The sequence below is a fragment of the Chrysemys picta genome, chromosome 1 (genome assembly GCF_011386835.1).
Source record: "Chrysemys picta bellii isolate R12L10 chromosome 1, ASM1138683v2, whole genome shotgun sequence".
Taxonomy (NCBI): domain Eukaryota; kingdom Metazoa; phylum Chordata; order Testudines; family Emydidae; genus Chrysemys; species Chrysemys picta.
In genome coordinates, this window is record NC_088791.1 from 178,784,298 (window position 1) to 178,806,199 (window position 21,902).

The 21,902-nt window shown below is 42.2% G+C and overlaps 1 protein-coding gene across 1 annotated transcript; it reads right to left on the reverse strand.

Annotated features, from left to right (window-relative positions):
- Positions 1 to 2,125: 2,125 nt before the first annotated feature.
- LOC135977043 (uncharacterized) lies at positions 2,126 to 4,298 on the reverse strand. The gene is made up of 2 exons (XM_065575746.1): positions 3,367 to 4,298; positions 2,126 to 2,771 (listed from the first exon to the last, which is right to left on the reverse strand). The coding sequence occupies exons 1-2, from the start codon at positions 3,908 to 3,910 to the stop codon at positions 2,269 to 2,271; spliced, it is 1,047 nt and encodes a 348-aa protein (XP_065431818.1). The 5' UTR covers positions 3,911 to 4,298; the 3' UTR covers positions 2,126 to 2,268.
- Between the last annotated feature and the right edge of the window lie 17,604 nt (positions 4,299 to 21,902).

The window sequence follows — 21,902 nt, forward strand, 5'->3', positions numbered from 1 at the left end:
GGACTGCATTGCTACACAGCAGCAGCTGCTAACTGCCTTTTGGCGGTAGACGGTGTAGCATGAGTGATAGCCATGGGGCTGGCAGCCGTAGGGCTGCATTGCACCAGCCCCTTGCCAGGCGATGGTATATTATGACTGGTATCCGTCGTCATCGTATTGGTGTGGCTGTCAATCATGGCCACCTGGGCAGACATGCTACTGTTTCGATGATGATGGCTACCAGTCGTAATATACTATTTTCTGCCAATTGCCCAGTATTGTCTGCTAAGCACCCAGAAGAGGCCGAGGGCGATGCTGGGTGCTGGCGGACGTGGGGCTGGCAGACGTGGGGCTGCATTGCTACACAGCAGCAGCCCCTTGCCTTTTGGCAGATGATGGTATTTTATGATTGGTATCCGTCATCGTCGTACTGGTATGGCTGTCACTCATGCTGCACCGTCGGCTGCCACCTTAAGATGTAAAAAATAGATTTGTTCTGTATTCATATGCTTCCCCTTCCTCCGTGAAATCAATGGCCTGCTAAGCCCAGGGTTTTCATTTTAATCTTTGGGGGGACCATTCTGTGTGACAGTTGTTTGTGTTTCTCCCTGTTCCTGTACCTGTACGCCATGTCGTCACTCGGCCCTCCCTCCCTCCCGCCCTCCCTCCTTCTCCTGGTCCATCAGATACTACTTTCGCGCCTTTTTTCTGACCAGGCGCCATAGCTAGCACTGGGATCATGGAGCCCGCTCAGATCACCGCGGCAATTATGAGCACTATGAACACCACGCGCATTGTCCTGGAGTATATGCAGAGCCAGGACATGCCAAGGCGAAACCCGGACCAGGCGAGGAGGCGATTGCAGCGCGGCGACGAGAGTGATGAGGAAATTGACATGGACATAGACCTCTCACAAGGCACAGGCACCAGCAATGTGGAAATCATGGTGTCACTGGGGCAGGTTGATGCCGTGGAACGCCGATTCTGGGCCCGGGAAACAAGCACAGACTGGTGGGACCGCATCGTGCTGCAGGTATGGGACGATTCCCAGTGGCTGCGAAACTTTCGCATGCGTAAGGGCACTTTCATGGAACTTTGTGACTTGCTGTCCCCTGCCCTGAAACGCCAGAATACCAAGATGAGAGCAGCCCTCACAGTTGAGAAGCGAGTGGCGATAGCCCTGTGGAAGCTTGCAACGCCAGACAGCTACCGGTCAGTCGGGAATCAATTTGGAGTGGGCAAATCTACAGTGGGGGCTGCTGTGATCCAATTTGCCAGGGCAATGAAAGACCTGGTGATAGCAAGGGTAGTGACTCTGGGCAACGTGCAGTCAATAGTGGATGGTTTTGCTGAAATGGGATTCCCAAACTGTGGCGGGGCCATAGACGGAACCCATATCCCTATCTTGTCACCGGAGCACCAAGCCACCGACTACATAAACCGCAAGGGGTACTTTTCAATGCTGCTGCAAGCCCTGGTGGATCACAAGGGACGTTTCACCAACATCAACGTGGGATGGCCGGGAAAGGTACATGATGCTCGCGTCTTCAGGAACTCTGCTCTGTTTCGAAAGCTGGAGGAAGGGACTTTCTTCCCGGACCAGAAAGTGACCATTGGGGATGTTGAAATGCCTATCGTGATCCTTGGGGACCCAGCCTACCCCTTAATGCCATGGCTCATGAAGCCGTACACAGGCAGCCTGGACAGGAGTCAGGACCTGTTCAACTACAGGCTGAGCAAGTGCCGAATGGTGGTGGAATGTGCATTTGGACGTTTAAAAGCGCGCTGGCGCAGCTTACTGACTCGCTCAGACCTCAGCGAAAAGAATATCCCCATTGTTATTGCTACTTGCTGTGCGCTCCACAATATCTGTGAGAGTAAGGGGGAGACCTTTATGGCGGGGTGGGAGGTTGAGGCAACTCGCCTGGCCGCTGATTACGCGCAGCCAGACACCAGGGCGGTTAGAGGAGCACAGCAGGGCGCGGTGCGCATCAGAGAAGCTTTGAAAACGAGTTTTGTGACTGGCCAGGCTACTGTGTGAAACTTCTGTTTGTTTCTCCTTGATGAACCCTCCAAACCCCCCCCACCGACCCGGTTCACTCTACTTCCCTGTAAACCAACCACCCCACCCCACCCTCCCCTCCCGCTTGCAGAGGCAATAAAGTCATTTTTTTTTAACATTCATGCATTCTTTATTAGTTCCTTACAGAGGTAGGGGGATAATTGCCAAGGTAGCCTGGGATGGGTGGGGGAGGAGGGATGGAAAAGGACACACTGCATTTTAAAACTTTAACTCTTATTGAAGGCCAGCCTTCTGATGCTTGGGCGATCATCTGGGGTGGAGTGACTGGGTGGACGGAGGCCCCCCCACCGTGTTCTTGGGCGTCTGGGTGAGGAGGCTATGGAACTTGGGGAGGAGGGCTGTTGGTTACACAGGGGCTGTAGCGGCGGTCTCTGCTCCTGCTGCCTTTCCTGCAACTCAACCATACGCTCGAGCATATCAGTTTGATGCTCCAGCAGACGGAGCATTGCCTCTTGCCGTCTGTCTGCAAGCTGACGCCACCTATCGTCTTCAGCCCGCCACTTGCTCTGTTCTTCCCGCGATTCAGCCCGCCACCTCTCCTCTCGTTCATATTGGGCTTTTCTCATCTCCGTCATTGACTGCCTCCACGCATTCTGCTGTGCTCTATCAGCCTGGGCGGACATCTGCAGCTCCGTGAACATCTCGTCCCTCGTCCTACGTTTTCTCTTTCTAATGTTCACGAGCCTCTGCGAAGGAGAAACATTTGCAGCTGGCGGAGGAGAAGGGAGAGGTGGTTAAAAAAGACACATTTTAGAGAACAATGGGTACACTCTTTCATTACAAGGTCGCATATTTCGGCTTGCAGGCAGCCATCGTAGGCCACAGTGTTTTGGCTTTTTTAACCTTCTTAACATGCGGGAAAGGTTGCAAACAGCAGCGCATTTCCCATATCAAGGATGAATTGGGTTGTCCATTTAAAATGGGGTTTCAATGTAAAAGGAGTGGCTGCGGTTTCCCGGTTAACATGCGGCACAAACACAAGTAAACCCCCCCGCCCCACACACACACACGATTCTCTGGGATGATCACTTCACCCCTCCCCCCACCGCGTGGTTAACAGCGGGGAACATTTCTGGTCAGAAGAGCAGGAACGGGCGCCTCTGAATGTCCCCTTAATAAAATCACCCCATTTCAACCAGGAGAGCTTTCTGGAGATGTCCCTGGAGGATTTCCGCTCCATCCCCATACACGTTAACAGACTTTTCCAGTAGATGTACTGGCCGCGATTGCCAGGGCAAAGTAATCATTAAACACGCTTGCTTTTTTTTTGTAATGTTTACAAATAGTTACAAAGTTACACTCACCAGAGGTCTCCTGTGTGCCCTGAGGGTCTTGGGTGAGTTCGGGGGTTACTGGTTCCAGGTCCAGGGTCACAAACATATCCTGGCTGTTGGGGAAACCGGTTTCTCCGCTTCCTTGCTGCTGTGAGCTACCTACAGTACCTCCATCGTCATCATCCTCCTCGTTCCCCGAACCGTCTTCCCTGTGTGTTTCTCCAGTGAGAGAGTCATAGCACACGGTTGGGGTAGTGGTGGCTGCACCCCCTAGGATCGCATGCAGCTCCGCGTAGTAGCGGCAAGTTTGCGGCTCTGCCCCGGACCTTCCGTTTGCTTCTCTGGCTTTGTGGTAAGCTTGCCGTAGCTCCTTAATTTTCACGCGGCACTGCTGTGTGTCCCTGTTATGGCCTCGGTCCTTCATGGCCTTGGAGATCTTTTCTAATACTTTTCCATTTCTTTTACTGCTACGGAGTTCAGCTATCACTGCTTCATCTCCCCATATGGCGAGCAGATCTCGTACCTCCCGTTCGGTCCATGCTGGAGCTCTTTTGCGATCCTGGGAGGACTCCATCACGGTTACCTGTGCTGATGAGCTCTGCGGGGTCACCTGTGCTCTCCACGCTGGGCAAACAGGAAATGAAATTCAAACCTTCGCGGGTCTTTTCCTGTCTACCTGGTCAGTGCATCTGAGTTGAGAGTGCTGTCCAGAGCGGTCACAATGAAGCACTGTGGGATAGCTCCCGGAGGCCAATAACGTCGAATTCCGTCCACACTACCCCAATTCCGACCCGCAAAGACCGGTTTTATCGCTAATCCCCTCGTCAGAGGTGGTGTAAAGAAACCGGTTTAAAGGACCCTTTAAGTCGAAAGAAAGGGCTTCGTTGTGTGGACGTGTCCAGGCTTAATTCGGTTTAACGCCGCTAAAGTCGACCTAAACCCGTAGTGTAGACCAGGCCTAAGAGACTTCAGGAGCTGATTAGCGGGGAAATATTGTGAAATGATAGGAGGAAATTAGCGGTAATTTATTTCAGTTTGAAGTTTATATGGGGAGGTTTATTAGTGCAGCGTGCTGCCAGCTAGGGTAGCTGACAAATCCGACTGAAATTCAACTGTACTTACACTTTTTAAGTCAATACTTTATGGGCTTCGGACAGTGATAAAACTGAAGGGAGGGGTTAATATTAATTAATGATCTCACTAAAGAAATCTTCCATAACAGATGTACTCATGGAATTAAGGCTGAAAGTAACATCACAGAAACAGCCTTTCGTAAAGAAACGAGAAAAAGCACCAACCTTTCAGCACCATGGACAGCAACCATGTAAGAGCCCAGCAAAATCAGGGCCCGTTGGGAATAACAAAATATTAAAGTAATAAAAAAAAAAGAAAGAAAGAAAGAAACTTATGAGCTGTGATGAGAAAATGTTCTGGTTGATTCATAGATTTATAAGGCCAGAAGGGACCCATATGACTATATAGTCTGACCTCACACATAGGTCCACAGAATCTCATTCTGTAATTTCTCCACCAGGTCCAGTCATAACTTCTATTTGAACTAGAGCAGGCAGTGCTGTTGTAGCCCTGTGGGTCCCAGGATATTAGAACGATAAGGCAAGTGAGGCAATATGTTTTATTGGACCAACTTCTGTTGGTGAGAGAGACAAGCTTTAGAGCTACACAGAGCTCTTCCTCAGGTCTGGGAAAGGTACTCAGAGTGTCACAGCTAAAGGCAAGATTGAACTGATACTTTAGCAAAGGTGATTAGCACATATTCTAAGGGTCCATGCAAGGTGAGGTGGCCCATTAACACACCTGCAGTTACAGGACAAAAGAGGGAGTTAGTGAGTTACAGATTGTTATAATAAACCATAAATCCAGTGTATTAAGATAATGAATTTTTAGTGTCTAGCAAAATTATGAATTTAAGTTCTTTTCAAAGTGTTGTGTCACTTTCCTTTGAGGATGAGGACTGAGAGGTCGAATATAGAGTGCTCGCTTTGCAAAAAGTGTTCACCCATAGGTGAGGTGGTGTTTTTATCTTTTATCATTTCCCCGTGTGAGTTCATTCAAGAGCGTAGTGATTGTCTGGTTTCACCCATACAATTGTTATGATGCACTAATTTATTTTTTATTTAATTTGTTATGTAGTGCACTAAATGCCCCCCAATAACAATTATGTGGATTTATGATTTATTACAACAATCTGTAGCCCCTTTTGTCCTATAACTACAGGGGTCTTAATGGGCCACTTCACCTTGAATGAGTCCTTAGAATATGTGCTGACTACCTACACTAAACTATCTGTTTGATCTTGTATTAACTGTGACACTCTCAGTACCTTTCCCAGAATTGAGGAAGAACTCCGTGTGGCTCGAAAGCTTCTCAGAAGTAGGTCCAATATAAGATATTACTTCACCCACTGAGCTAGAGCATATAAAGTCATCAAGTGACAGAGGATCCACTACATCCCTAGATAAGTTATTCCAATGGTTAATTAACTTTACTGTTAAAAAATGTGCCTTATTTCTAGTCTAACTGTAGTGTCCAACATTATCATCTTCTAACCATTGATTCACCAGGGGTGAATGGTGAACCACTAAAAGTTTTCTAATAATAATACTCAGAAGTTATATTGTGATATACAATCATTACCTAATTGATTATCTAAATAACATTGTGAGGCAGATAAGTATTATTAACCTTATTTTATACATAGGGAAACTGAGGCAAAGGTGCTACAGAAACTGAGCCATGCTCCCACAGGAGTCTAGATCTATGCTTAGTCTGATAGACTAGATTCCTCCTCACACTATTTGCAGCCTTACTCCTCTCTTTTGGGCCCAATGACCATACTGGCTACACAGCAGAGAAGTGGTTCAGAGGCTGAGCACCAACTGTGGCATCCTTAATGGTGCTCAGTCATCCAAACCTGAAATAATATGGTTTGAGGTACCACCAAAAATTCAAGAAGATGCTATTGTGATTTTCATGGGCCACAAAGGTTAACAGTAGGTGGTGGCTGTCTGAGGGATAGATGAGTATCATGAAAAAAATCACCACGGCAAACTTTCCATCCTAAAAGTCAATTTATGGTTTAAGCCTCTCTTTGCAATTAAAAGGACCAGAGACTTTCATTCTAAGAATAAGCAAGACGAGATTAGCCTTGATATTATTAGGGTCTCAAAATTGAAGGGGGTTGGGATTGGGGCACAGATGCAGGATTTGTAAACCCCAGCAAACAACATTTCCAACTTTCCTATGGAGTCGAGTACCTATTTTTAGCCCAAATGATTTATGGGCTATTGGATGTTAAACCAGTCATTGACCAAATATTGCCTCTACCAGGAAATGACAAAGTAAAGTTGGAAGAGAAATTCCATATTTCTGGATGAAGAAATAACTGTTCTCTATCAATTATTAATCCAAACAAAAACATATTGGTTATTGAAAGAGTTCTGAGGCTAGAAACATTAAAAGTAATGTTTGGAGAACATAAATTGGTGGAGTAAAGGTGAATAATAAATACATTTTATAACATGGCTCCAGAATTTAGCACAATTGTTCTATACATATCACACATAAACATAAGTCATAGTGATAATGTGATAAATTGTGATCTTTGTGAGTAAAAAAAGGTAAATCCATGTGCTAAATTGATCAGAAATAAGTGTGACCCAGTCAAAGGGCATGATAAAGTATCATATAGTTTTTCAGTTCTCTCTTTTACAGAGAGAGAGAGAGAGAGAGAGAGATTGAAATGTAAGCAGTTTTGAGGAACTTTGTTGAAGTAGAAGTCAATTAAACAAGGAGGAGGAAAAAGAGAGCGTAATAGAGAAAAATTATGCAATTAACTACTTGTTCTCTGAGATCTGAACTTTTTTATTTGCATATAGATGACTGGAAATATCATATCTATACACATAGCAAAATGCTCAAAAATAGATCTATTAAGTTACAAGAGGTTATAACAAGTAGGAGGAGAAAATATCCACTATTTCAGGGTCTCCTCACAATTGTTCCTGTATTCTGCAAAGTCTAAAATTCATTTAAAAAATAAGCTTTTCTCCTCCTAGATAATGCATTTATTTAGAAAAAATGCTTTTATTTTGTAGCATATTATAGAATGAAGCAAAAATTGTGGAGAGACCTTAAAATCCCGGGATGGTCTTTAGTAACCTAAGTTTAAAAATGGTTTATTTACAGTATGATATTTGGAAGGGTTTGCTGTGCATGTTTCATCAATAAAACAATTATCTCCTTCATGCAAGTTGTCCCCAAAACAGCTTATGTTCAGCAAACCCTCTGGTGTGCCAATGAGGCTGGTCACATGTGTGGGTGATGTCACAGACCTCTCTATTGATTTGCCTCATGGAGCATGTCCAATACAAGTTCATTATTAGTAATATCATAACTCCCAAATCATGTCTGCCTTGGCTTCATATTCACCTTGGTATACAGATGGCATGAGGTATGAAGCATGGAGGAAGATGGCTAGAGTGCTGGTGCCAAAAGTCATGAACTGGGGTTAACCAATTGCAACAAACAATGTATGAAATCTCAAGCTGTGTCTGTGCAAGAAGTGTTTCTTTGCTTCTACATGCCATTTACAAATTCCCAACTAGTTGACCTGTTTATGGTAGTGAGAAATTCTTTGGTGTTTCTTTTCTATAGCATAGTCAACTATTTTTTTATTGTGAAGAGTTATCATATTACTGTGCAGGTAAGGCTATTCTCTTCTGGACTGAGTTTTCAGAATCTGTGAAAGCAGAGCAGTTTCTGGAGGAGACAAGCTTTGGGTCATCCTCTGCTTGAATTGCTGCCAGTTTTGCTCGAGTAGGGAAAGACTATTTAATCAGAAGTCACTCAATTCAAAAGGATTTTATGTTATACGTGTAGTCTGAAATTACTGGTGAATGAGTAGTAGTCATTTTAGGTCAGAACTAGGATTACTATGTTGTGATAAAATACACATTATTTTATATATTATTATTATTTATACTGCATTTGCACCTAGTGGCACCATTGTGCTAACCATTGTACAATCATAGAACAAAAAAGTGGCCCCTGCTCCAAAAAGCTTACAATCTAAGCAGATAAACTAACTTTATTAGAATACAGTATTTATTGTGTGGCCAGTGTAAATTTCATGATGTTCTTAATTATTAATTTCTTTATTTTTAAGTGCTTGGATTTTGTATATGATGTGATTTGTGCGTACACTTATCACTCAGATTACTTAATTGGTTTGTAATATAACAAGGCACATGATGTAATGTCAACAGGCTGCATCTTGTGTACATTACAGAGCTTTTTACATATTCAAGCTTATCCTCTAGTGACAGAGTTAATGTTTCCTAATAGACATACAATATATAGAGAGACTACTGTGACAGACACTTGATAAATGGTTAGACAGACTGGTGGCCATGCTAAGAATGCTACTCAAAAAACAACCCATGGCATTAACTTGCTTTTGGAAGATTTGTAGTGAGTCTATAACAATTTAAGCAGGTACTGGGGCTCTGAGCACCAATGAAACAAGCAAAGTGAAGAGAGTAGATGCAAATTTGAAGGGAAACGATTGGGGCTAGAGGGGAAGACAGGGAGCAATTGGTTTAGAAATAAGGAAGCATCGTATCACTTTCATCCTACAAACAGCAGCTGGAATTAGAGTATTCTAGAAAAATGCTAAAAATTATTCCATATTTTATATATTCTCCAGAGATCCTTTTCTTGGGTTACATTCCCCTCCTTAATCCCAAAATATTGTTTGATATAGGACGTCATGCAATTCTTTTCAGTAGTGCTTAAATAATGTAGCTGCAAAGATGCAATTAATCAAAATATAGACACCTACTTCCCCTCTGAAGCAAGGCAAAATGGAAAATGCATGAATCAGAAGGAAAGGAGAACAAAACCTAGCCAGTCCCACTCTTGTGGCACAACCATGTTGCTGTCTGTTTCTCACTGACTGTGGATTGGTGGTTGTTGCAGTTTTTAGGGCTGTTCCAGATGGTGCAAGAAAAATCAACTGCCTGAAACAGAAAGCATAAAAATAAAGAAGAGCAATTGTTGATTGTTCAAATCAGGGAGAAAATACCTCTTTGTTGCATAGAAATTATGAACAACATCATTCCTTTTTATTTTAGCTGTAGACATCTTTATAAGAAGATTCCTACAATAATCGCCCCTCAAGCACTGCCATGGGTCTATTGTAAATTGTTGTTTGTTGGACAGTTTCTTCAGGATACTCTAATTATTGCTGCTGAGGGGTAAAAAGGAGCAGAAATCCCATTCAAATGGTCAAAAATCTGTCAAAGAGATGGGAACTCTAATTCAGCAGCAACATCTTCCCATCCAACAAATCAGCAGAATCCTATCTGTATCAACACTAAATAATCTAGACTCCCTGGGTGAAAATCTGGCTCCACTGAAATCAGTTATAGTTTTGCCATTGACTTCAATAGGTGCAGAATTTTACCCCATAAACTTTGGAAGCCATGGCCATGTGGTGTTATAAATAGCCTATGTGCATGGCAATATCCATCAACAAACTTCTAAGGAAATACTAACAAATCATTACTGAATCTGTTATGCCAGTTTTGAGATGCTTGTCTTCTAAAATCCAAACTAACACTAAACAACCAACATAAAAATGTGCAAAGCCTTGCATTCTACTGGCCCAGTGAAGAGGGCCATTGTGAAAGACATCCTGTCCCCCTTACATAATAAATGAAGAAAATTATTCACAAAGTAAATTTATTTACCAAATCTATCTATAAAAAGAATGTATTTTTATTATAATAAACTAGGGATTTATATGTGGCATTTGTCTGTCTTTTTCCAAATAGTCAAAATTAACAGAAAATACTTTGAGAGGGCAATTGAAATGAATCATGTCAAACACAGTAAGTCTACTAGTAACACTATTGCCTAATTACTAATATAATTATGCTGTTAGGTGAAAAACACCTCATAAGGCCTCCCGGTGTGCAAGGTTAATTTCTTAGATTAGTAGAATCTGACCCACCATCTCAATTTCATAATGCCAGACCAATCTGAAATTGATTTTATATCACCATTGATTATTACAACAACACACGACTTCATCCAATTGAGTTATTGGGGAGAGGAAGCTATCAGAGGGTCATGGACAAAACATCCATCAGAGAAACATTTAGAGTAAATGGACATTGGATTTTTTTTAAAAGTTGTATTTGTATTCAAGGAAATTACAGTTAGCAGCTGTTGATTGTAGATTGCTGAAATAGTCTGACTTTGGCTCTAATTCCAAATGTATAATGAAACCACAAAATGAACTGCAAGAACTAAAAAAAACCCGGTATACATTGTTTACATTGCTTTGAAAGGGTTTGTTAGTAAAATATATGTCTTTATTAGTTTTAAAACTACCAGCTTTGGGGTCCATTCTTAACCAAACTCTTGGTTCTGAACAACCCCACAATGTGCAAATGGAGCTAGTTCAAAATGTTGAGGTTAGCCCCTGTCTGTATACAAGGACCCAAAACTGCACAAAACTAGGCCTGGTCAGTACACAGTTTTTGCGCTGATACAATTGTGTTGGTTAAGGGTGTGATTATTGCTAAAATAGTTATACTGGTACAACCCCTAGTTTGGATGCAGTTATGCAGGTACAAAGATACCTTATGCCAATATAGATTATTCCCCTGAAGCCATGTCAAAGCATTACAACTTTAGAAACAAATAATTTTATTCATGTGAGTAATCTCTTTGATGCAAGCTTAGACCCCAAAAGCAATTACCTTTCTGGGAGGTTGCAGGGAAGTAGTCAAAATCCATACCCAATTTTTGTAGCTTAAGGTCATCTCTGAAAATAAATTTTGTTACAATTATTTTTGTTTATATTTTGAATCTGTGCATTGAGTTCAACTGTTAGAAAGAGACAGCAGTAGCAAAAACTGCCCTTTGCCTGATAGCAGTTACTGCAGTGGCATTCATAGTAGGCTCGTAGGGCAAAATGGGCTCTCACTCCAAAAAGCAAGTCTTATAGACCTGAAGTTGAGGCTGAAGAATTAACACACACACACATAAAACTTTTTCCAGTAAAAGCATTTTAATGGTTGGGTGAGTCTTATTTCCAGGAAGACGACAAAGTGTCTCTCCCTCTCTTCTATTGCTTTCAAATGCTTTGGTTGCAAAGTAAAAAACTGACTCGGCACAATCAGGTTTTCTTTTGAATATATTAAGAATGCTTTTATGTTTTTGTGCCTTTTGAACAATGGCATTTAGAAAAGTGTTATTCCTTACTCCTTACTCCCTCCCCCGCCAATCTTTAATTTTAATGTTTCAGAAGCTACAGGCCAGCTCTTCTGCTGGCGTAAATTGGCATAGTTCCACTGAAGTCAATGAGCTATGCTGATTTCTACCAGCTGATGATCTGGCCCAGTAATTACATGGTGCTCCAATGGATAAGACATGTCTCTGTCACATGGATTTGGGTTCTGTCCCAGCTCTGCCACAAATGCCTCCCCTCCTAAGGCCTCAAATATTGGAGGTGGGGAGAGACTTTATCTGGGGCAGTGGAGGAAAAATATGGTTCACTATCTGGGGATCCATCAGGGGAGAGAAGAGGAAGAAGTCAAGCAAATTGTTGGTGCCTCCTTGTGGCACATTCCCAGTTCAGCTCTTTGTTCAATAGGGAGTCTGAAGCCCTGATAAACTGGAAGTGAATTAGAAGGAAACATCTCTGTGCATGGAGTGATCCTCTCTGCCTAGCTGTTGCAGTGCATGGTAGCAGTCCCTTCTTATGGTTGCAGTCTGTGTCAGCAGCCCCACCTAGTGTTTCTGGGGTAGGGGAACTAGGCCCCCAACTTCTGACCCAAGGACCTCTTGAGCACTATAATACAGGAGACCACTACCTGTAGTCCAACTAACACTCTCCAATGATCCTGTTCGTACTGCTCTACCCCGAACCTTTGGGCATACACTGTGGCTGGTAGTTGTCCCTGGAGACCTGATCAATGGGTCTCAGCAGTGTAGGAAGTATCAGCTCCATGCAGCAGACATCCCCCCAGGAATGCCTTCCTGGCATAGTGTCTTTGCAGCAGCGAGGGCAGGTCTGCCTCTCTCCACCTGCCACCCTGCTATGCAGGAGAGACTTCCTTTTAAATCCCTCCTCCAACTGGAACATGTCCAGTAGGTCTGTTGGGGCAGGGCTTCCTGGACCCAGAGTTGTTCCTGCACTCTTCAGGGTGTGGTTTATTCACCTCATCACGATTTTCTAAAGAAGCAGGGAAAGGAGTTGGGGCTCCTTATGTCTGGTATAGCAAGGAGACAATCCCTTCTTCTCCATCCCCTTCTCCCGCACACAAGGGAAGGTGGGTCCCACAAATAGTACTGGGACCATGTGGAGCAGAGACATGAGGAGCTGACAGCAGACCTCTATATGAACAGATTACAAAGGAAAGGTGACCTGCACTGGACAAATTATTGCTGGACAGTTCCAAGATTTATTAATTAACAAAGTTGCAGTCTTCTTAAATCACATCCGTGGGGTCTTGTCTTTCTTATTGTGGTGTCTGGTGTTGGGCACTACTGAGCTTTTCCCTTCTCAGGCAGTAGTGCTCTTTTTGGGTTGCTCCTTTTGGGTTGGCCCAAGAAACTCAACTCTGGAATCTTTGGTAACTATTTAAACAATTTTTTTTTCTGGACATGCAACTATAGATACTGGAGCTCTATTGAGCAGCCAGAGTCATAACAGGGCAATCTGACCAGCGGATAACTCCAACTCATACAATTCAGGAGACAAACTAAGATTACAGAGTGTGTAGCAGGACCACCTTACCCAGGCAGACTTCAAAATAGCTACTGCCTCAGTTTCCCCTCACACAGGCAGGATCTCCTGACCCTCCCAGGAAGGACTTTCTGCCACTCCCAAGTCTCTTTCAGACACAGTTTTAGTCTTCAAAACATTAGCAAAACATAAAACAAAGGATCTTACAGGTTATATCCACTAATAATAGAATCTTATTAACCAGTCAGGGTTCAGATTACATTTACATGCACTATCACAGAGATAACCATTGATATGATGGGTTAACCTTTTGAATACCTCATGACCATACATGACATTTCAAACTACTCAGTGTAGTCTCTCATAACTACAACATTGTTACCAACTCTTGACCTGAAAAGTCCCTTTTGCATGCTCCAGCCCATAAAGGTCATCCAGTGGGCAGCTTGACTGACAGCTTTAATTTGCACCCACCTTCTATTCTCCTCCCAGCCATGTCTCGAATGGCAGTACAGCCTACATCCCAGACAACTTTCTATGTCACATGGGGCAAGTCACTTTACCGGTCTGTGACTCAGTTACTCCATTTGAAAACTGGAAGTGATATTTGCCTACCTCCCAGGCTGGTGAGTGATTTCACTAAATCAGGATTAACCTCATTAAGGGGAACAAAATTTTGGACCAAGTCCTGTGCATAATCATCTCTGATAGCGTTTTAGCAGGGAATGTAGATGATCTACACCTTTCCACAGCTTTGCCTTCAATGAAGAAAAATAATGAGTTTGTTACTGGCTTATGTAGCTGGATATGGAGCCAATTTATGAGGCTCTGAAGTATTTGTGTGGGCTTCTAAACCTTGGAAACCAGGAAATATCTGTACTTGACTTCAGCCCATAGAGACCTGCAATTGTTTGAGCTCATCTACTGTATACAAAATTTAAGTGTGGTATTTCAGTCCATATCTTGCACACCATTGGCCTGTCTGAAGTATAAAAAGAAAATGAATTCAACATTAATAAGGATATTCAATAGGAGAAAAGCACTATAACTTTATAGAAGAAAAATATTTAAACCAAAAAAAGTGATGAGTTTCTATGAGTTTTACCAACCTTTCTCCTGACTAAGATAACAAAAAATCTCAAACTATATATTCAAAGAAGTCTCAGCTACTTTTATTTTGTTATTAGATGTACTAGAACATCATTAGCACACTTTTGAAAATTGAATGATACTTGGAAATAGAGCAATCAGGTTATTGGTTTTATCTTTTACTACAACCTCAAGTGATTTCTGCAGCTTTCCTTGTTACAGACACTAGATGAAGAAAGATGGCAAAAAGGTTAACTCTGGAAAATCTGACACACAAGTAAAAAATCAATGGCAACAGGAAGTTAGGGAATAGGATTCAAGAGAGTCACACAGTACCAGAATACTTTGTATGTGACTGACAAATAGAATAATCACTAGGTTGCTTTGAAGAAAGTACCATAGGAATAGGTGGATGTATACTCCAGAAAATCTAATAGTTTTTGTATGGCAAACAGTACCAGTGGAAATAACCAATTTCTATGAATAGAGTGAAAAATAACATCCCAGTCCATAACATTTTCTGATATTTGATGTATTTGACTGCACCCACATTATGTTATCTTATTGGAAGAAGCACCTTACTTAACATTAAATAGCAGTTTGGAACATTATTTTTCTTCATTATATGTCCCTTCTTACTGTTAAACCACCACAAATTAAAAACAGCTTTCATGTTCTGAATCAAAGAAAGTTGATATTTAATACGGTAACCGTCACATTTGTCTGATGCCCTTTTCATTAAAAATTCATCATTAAAGTAAAAAACAAGATATTCAGATATTCGGAGCTGAAATCAGCTAAATTTAATTTAAAAACAGAAGTAAAATAATCACACCTATGAGAAAAGATACACATATCTGGGTCTGGTTTTCAGTTACACTAAGGACCCTTTAACCTACTCTGGCTGTGTAAAGGACCCTTAATATAAGTAAGTGGAGACAGGGCGAGGTACTGCCTTTCACCTTTCTTCACCTCCCCACCCAGTGGCTTAGAGCAGCGAGCAACATGGAGGAAGCTACTCCTCCATGGCCATTTCAGTTTGAACCCTGTGATAACCAACTACACCCTTAGTATATTTTTGAGGGAAAAAAAGGATAACTATTTCCAGCAAAGCACAAATTAGTGTAAGTTTGTTGCCCAGAGATTTTGTTCTTTTCTTTAGTTACCAGGTTTCTTTTACACAGGAATACTGAGTAGTAGGTTCCCTAGTCCTTTCCCCTCTCCCCATTGAGCACTTGTATATGTAGCACACAGGGGATGTCACTGGCTAACATGGGGACTTTTTATGGAAGCTCTTCATAAAATAATGGCCTCACTTTTCTGATGTACTCTTTAGTGATCTAATGTAGAGAGATGGAGAATACATTGCCACTAGTGGTGACATATAATATATGCATGTGTTGGGAATGATTCAGACACACAGTGAGGCAGATTTCAGAGTAGCAGCCGTGTTAGTCTGTAACCGCAAAAAGAACAGGAGTACTTGCTTTGGAAAGGAAGACGATGTCTGTCAGTATCTGTATGAGTTTTTTCGTGAAGTTAATGGCAGAGATTTCATACCAACCTTCCCATCTTTTGGTAGCAGAATCCAAACAGGGGCCTCCTCAAAGTCTGTATGAGCCATAACACCTCACAGTAGTATATCTATACAAATACACCCCAGCACCACCATATACTCACATTAATATGCTCTTTTTCTCCCAGCCCTCTCCTGTCCCTGATCCTGAGATCAGCCACTCCATTAAGTAAGCTACCTTCTCAGCCTCCTTCCCTCTCCTATCATTGGTAATTCTCCCCCCATTACCACCGCTGTCAACACCATCTCTTCCTCTGACACTTCCAACAGCTCTCTCAAATCTGCCATTCTCTTTCCTCTTTCTCAAGAAAAAAACATCTCCTCCTTAGACCCTGTCAGTTTCTCTAACATTTCTTTTCAAAGCAAGGAGCTTGTGAAAGCAGCCTTCTCTCCTTTCTCTAATAACTTTTCAGCAATCTCCTTCACTGATTTTAATCAGGGTTTCTCTCTGACCATAGGATGGACACCTTTTTTCCTCCAATTAGTTAATGGCTTCCTTCTTTCTGCTGCTTTTTCCTTCTCTCACCTCATTCTCCTTGACCTCAGTGCAGCTGGAACTCTGAAATTAGATTAGACATGATCACATGACTCTCTTAGCTAAATAGAACTCTTTGCAGAGGTTTTTATATTTGGCTCCAAAAATATGCCTGAATTTATGTGATTCTCATTCTGATATAGAAATGCATACCAGGGCTGATTTGCTTGGGTGCATGTCTCTTTTTAATATAAATAAAAGCTAAATATGAGCATAATACAAACTGGAAAAACACACCAGAGAGAGCCAATGTCACATATTTGGTAGCATGAGCATGCTGGAAACTACATATAAGACTTCCTGTAAAATGCAAAATGGCACTAATTCAGCACCACCTTGTGGAGGAACCTGCAGGGGGAGAACTACCACTGAGAGGTCTGTGCTGTAGTGAGAGAGCATATTCTGGATACCTACATTCATAACCATTGTTAAAGATGCAGTCAACTGAGGTTACTGGCATGAAGAAATATTATAACTAAAAGAACTGTTCATTCCATACGAAGTGTGTCTATTACCTACGTGCCAGACTATCACTGGAGTTTCAGTGTGGAAAACTCAGATTTTACACAGATTGACAAACCATAGTCTACCAGCAACAATCCTTGGTGAACTAGCACTAGACAAACTTAAATTGTCCTCCCACCCCAGTACTTATTTGCCCTTACTATATTCTTAAGGAGATATTATGGATGTTAACAATGAGCACCCAAAAACTCATCCTCTGCATGTCATTGGTCCATTTTTGATAGCAAAAGTGAAGGCTAGAATTGTGAGAACAGCTGAAAACACCAGTGAGTGAAGCAGAACAGGCTACACCCATATGCAGGAAGTGCAACTAGATTAGCTAGCATATGTAACACTACCAAACAGTTCAATAAGTGACCATCACCTCTACTACAATGGCATCGATGGCAACTGGATCATTTAAAAGTGCTACATCTAAACTTAACCAGTTAACCCAAAAACAACTGGCAATAGTAAAGGCACTAACTGCTACTCATAGTGCTCAGGCCTGTTTCCCTAGAACAAACTGGCAGAAGTAAAGCTGTTGCTGTTCTTGATGTTACCACACATGTGGCAGGTGCGAAAGCTGTTGCTTCTTCTTGGCAATAAGATTCTGGCAGCTGCTGGCATTACACAGACAATGGATGCCACTTGTACTCCTAATGACAGCCTCTCTGTCCTTTTTGCCACTGCTGTCCCTGCCTTTGAATTAGCAAGAGAGATTTGTTGCTTCCCCACTCTGCTCTAGTACTTTTGTATTCAATATTAGTTCCTTGGACCATGACATTTTGACATCTACCACAGGTCAAATATAGGTTCTCTGAGCTCTTTCCAACTGCTCAGGCACCAACCCACCATCAGCGTCTACTCAGCCTATTGCTGCAGCTGCCAGATCACACAAAACAAAAAAAGCACATTTTGTCTGGTTAGATAATCTGTTTTATGTATTGCCTGAATATATATGTACCAGAAGGACCACTTGTGTAATTGGCTCACATTATGCAGGCGTTAAAGATGATATTTTGAAAGCCACCTGTGTGAAGTTCTAGGTAGAAAATCAATAGAGATAAAAACAAAGGTCCAGATTCTCATTTGCACTAAATCCCCTTTATATTGATCTGGCAGAATAAAGTACTTTTAAGTGGGTGTAAACATAAGAGCAATGTAAAAGGGACTTGGGGTAAATGAGAATCTGACCCACAAGCAGCCTGGCAACCTCTGGTTTAAAGAATTACTTGAAAAGAAAATAAGAATCACTTCTTCTGAAATAGTGTTCTAGTGATTCACTTGTTTGAGTTTAGAGGAAGAGTGAAAAGATAAGGAAGCAAAAAGATAAAAACTACAGGAAACTAAAGTGTACACCAAGAAGCCTAATTTAAAAACTTTTTCTAATGGTGTCAAACTTATTCTTTTACACTGACCAGATTATGGACCAAGAGATATCAAGGGATGAGAGCCAGCAGGGCTCCAAAAGAAATGTATTCCTTCATTTCTATTCAATGCCAAATATTAAATGACAATTGGTTTTAAATTGTGTATATCAGATATATCCAAAAGTAGTGCATAACCAGACATATGTGCATATATAAAGGAGTATACCTCTACTATATTATTAAGATTGTTAGCTATAATCACTGTCACCAACTATTATTCAGATCTGTTGTCCTATTTTTCATCCTCTTGCTTCAGTTATTAGTTTGCCATTTTGCTAAAATACAGAATCCATGCTTTGAATCAAGCAACTTTCATGAAGAGCTATATTTACAGCTTCTAAAACACTGTACTCCAAGTAAAGCTACATTATATTGATTCAGAGATGAAAGATACTTTGGTCAAATTAGAGGTGACGTGGGGGGACACACGGGGTCACTTGCTGCCCCCCAGATTTACTGCTTGGCTTGTACTGAACATGCTCAGTAACACTGCTGAAGCCAGCTGCCCTCACTCTGCCCCACCACTATCAGCAGGCATGGGTCATCTCTGGGTCAGATTTTTCACTAACAAACAGAAAACAACAATTTCACTTCAAAGAATAGTAAAACTTTACACTTCTACAGTGCATTTTGCACAGTCATCTCAACACTTTATAAACATTAAGGAATCAATCTTCACAACAACTCAGAGGCACTATCATCCCACTTTACAGATTAGGAAACTGAAGCTCAGGGATGTTAAGTGATTTGTCCAAGGTCAAAAAGTGTGTTACTGGCAGAAGCTGCCACAGAATTCTAAATTCCTGACAACCATTAGCCATTGGTCCCATCAAAAATGAAAAAGATGACCAACACGCACATCATCCCCTTGCTACACTGGAAGTCAGAGATATTAACTTTGCTGAAAAGCCATCTCCGGAAGTCAGAAGTTAGAGGTCCAGAAATTTACATCAATGTGTGTAAAAATGTAGACATTTAGGGCCTGATCCTGCTGTTCATCCTCACTGGAAATTGAGGATACTGAACACCTTGCAGGATCAGGCCACTAGCTATGCCAGTGAGTAGCAGACAGTACAAATTTAAGGGGATACTACCATGCTACAACTTTTTTGGAGTGTCCAAAACTTAACCTTGATTTTGTGTCAAATGTAATCCATAGGCTTTTATGTAAGCAATTACTTGAGAAACTGAAGTATCATATTGGGGTAGATAAGAGACCTTGAAAGCATGGAAAATTTAAAAGACTAGTATATTGAGATGATGCCAGATGTCACACATATATAGAATATTTATAGATATCAGTATCTATAAAGTTATATATAGCTTTGTGAGCTAAGATTGTATTCTGGCTCTATAGGGGAGGGTCACAGATCTTCCTCCAGGAATTACAAATCAGTGGAGGTTAGTTACTGCAAATCTCTGGATATGTAAATAACTTGGGAGAAGTACTACCTCATGGGGGGAATTGTATATTCTGGTTCAGACAGGGTTCAACGGGCCAAGAAGCCAAACTGATTGAGGGACCCTCATGCAATCCTCAAACTGATATGAAATTGTAAGTAGGGGGGCAAAAACCTACTGGAAGGGTTCAAAGGACTTTGAGAACCTACCAGGATCTCCTTGTGGAAGATGAGTGATACCTGGTAAGCTTAGCATGTGTGTAGACCATTTATTGTTTTATGATATATTTTCTCTCCAGTGTTTTTTCCTAAATAAATGAATTGTGCTTTATGAAAACTGGCTGATCACCCAAACACTGTCATTAGTCCTTGAGAGTCAGCAAACTACAGACACTGGACTAAGGTCAGACCTTCTAGGATAAGTTCAGTGAATTACATGGTCTGAAAGCACAAACCCTATCTAGAGGGAGATGGACACATGTCCCTATCCAGAGAGACAGGACAACTGGAGGCCTGAGACTTTAAGGAGTGATTTTCAACAGGCTATGGAGGAAGCAGAGGTGCAGTTAACTGTGCTATTATGACACATATCGTATGTAATAAGGTCAGTATTAAGCATATAAAGGTATGTCAACACAGAAACATAAGCCTGGACTCAGACTAAGGCTCAAGCCTAAACCTTCCTTCCATCTACACACAGTTCTGCCTAACTCAGACCTGGATCCCACAGGGGTGGAGGGTTCAAGCCCAAGTCCCACATGGGCTCAGGCCCAAACACATTGATGTTATTTGGCAATGTGGATGCAGCTCAGGCCCAGACTTGGGTCCTGAGAGTCTGCCAATATTATCCCATAATCCCATTGGACAGTGTATTTTGTCATTTCTATCCCAAGACCAGCCAATTGATTCTCAGGAAATGGAAACAACCCCCTTGGTTCAAGTACAGCTGCTCTGCATTTAACCCTTCTATTTTGTCTTGACTGCTGAGCTACACGCAGAGTGAGCTTTCTCCGGCATTTCTAACGGCCACCAACATGAACGAGTCCTTTGCCAATTGTGCAGTGCTGGCTGATCATGGGAGCACAGCCAGATTTTGGTATATCTCTGGTGCAAAGCAGGCAGTTTTATTTTAGCAAGCGCTCCAGTAATGATCACACACACCAGCTAATAGCAAAGCAGCTAGCAGTGTTGCAGATTCACTGAACCAGGGGCCACTTCAGAGAACAAATTAAGTGTCTCAGGAATAACCACCGGAAAGCCAAGGATGAGAACCACATCTCTGTGACCTTGCCACCACCCAGTCCCTTTTATGAGGAGTTTGAATGAGTGCTGGGTACTGCACCAAGCACTGAACTTCTGAGCAGTCTGGTCAGTTGGTATGGCAACTTTCTCTCCCATAAATCCAGTATAGGAGCAGAGAGGAGACAGCAAGTGCCAGTGCAGGCTGCTGAAGTGACTCTTGTACTCAAACCGGTTCGTGAGGAGTCTTTGCAGCTAGAGCAGCTGTAGCACATTATGAGTCCCTACTAGAAGAAACTTTTTGAGGCCCCCTAGAGTAGCTGCCCACCACAGAACCAGCATCAAAAACACAAGAGGCAGAAGTAGCTTCTGAGCCTGGTAAGTTTCTGGCTCCATGTTTGTTATTAATATAGGGATGGGAAGGATTTCTGATTTATTACCCAATACTAAATGTATTGCAAGCTGCTGGCAGCAACATGTATCCTCAAATGGCAGATTGCACACCCACGCCTTGGTGTCATCCCATCATCAGCACTGGGAATCAAAATGGAGACTAGGAAGTACAAACAGTGAAACAAGCATTTTTTTTTTTTTCTAGAAACTCGCAAATTCTCACAGAGATGTGGTGGGGTGTTTAAAATAAGAATGTTATATTGCCTTCCCTTTTAGTATGCCAGGCCATGCAAACACAAAAGATGGCTCGGCAGGATCTGTTGGGAACTTGGCAGACAGCAACAACTTCCTGTAAAGTGCAGGGTGGAGAGTCAAGTTTTCCCACACTGCACCACAAATCAGGACTAGAGCAGACACAGCTGGGGAAGGCACAAGGAAGCCTGGGATATGGTGGCTTGACTCAGGTTTGAGCACTGGCGTGTGGACACTGGAGCCCTGGGTTTGGGGCCCAGGTCCAGAAATTCTAAATCTAGGGTCAGTATGCAGCGTAGATGCTGAAGCTCTGGGCTTGTATACCCAGGGTCTGGAGGCTTCATTTCCACTAACCCTGGCCTCACAT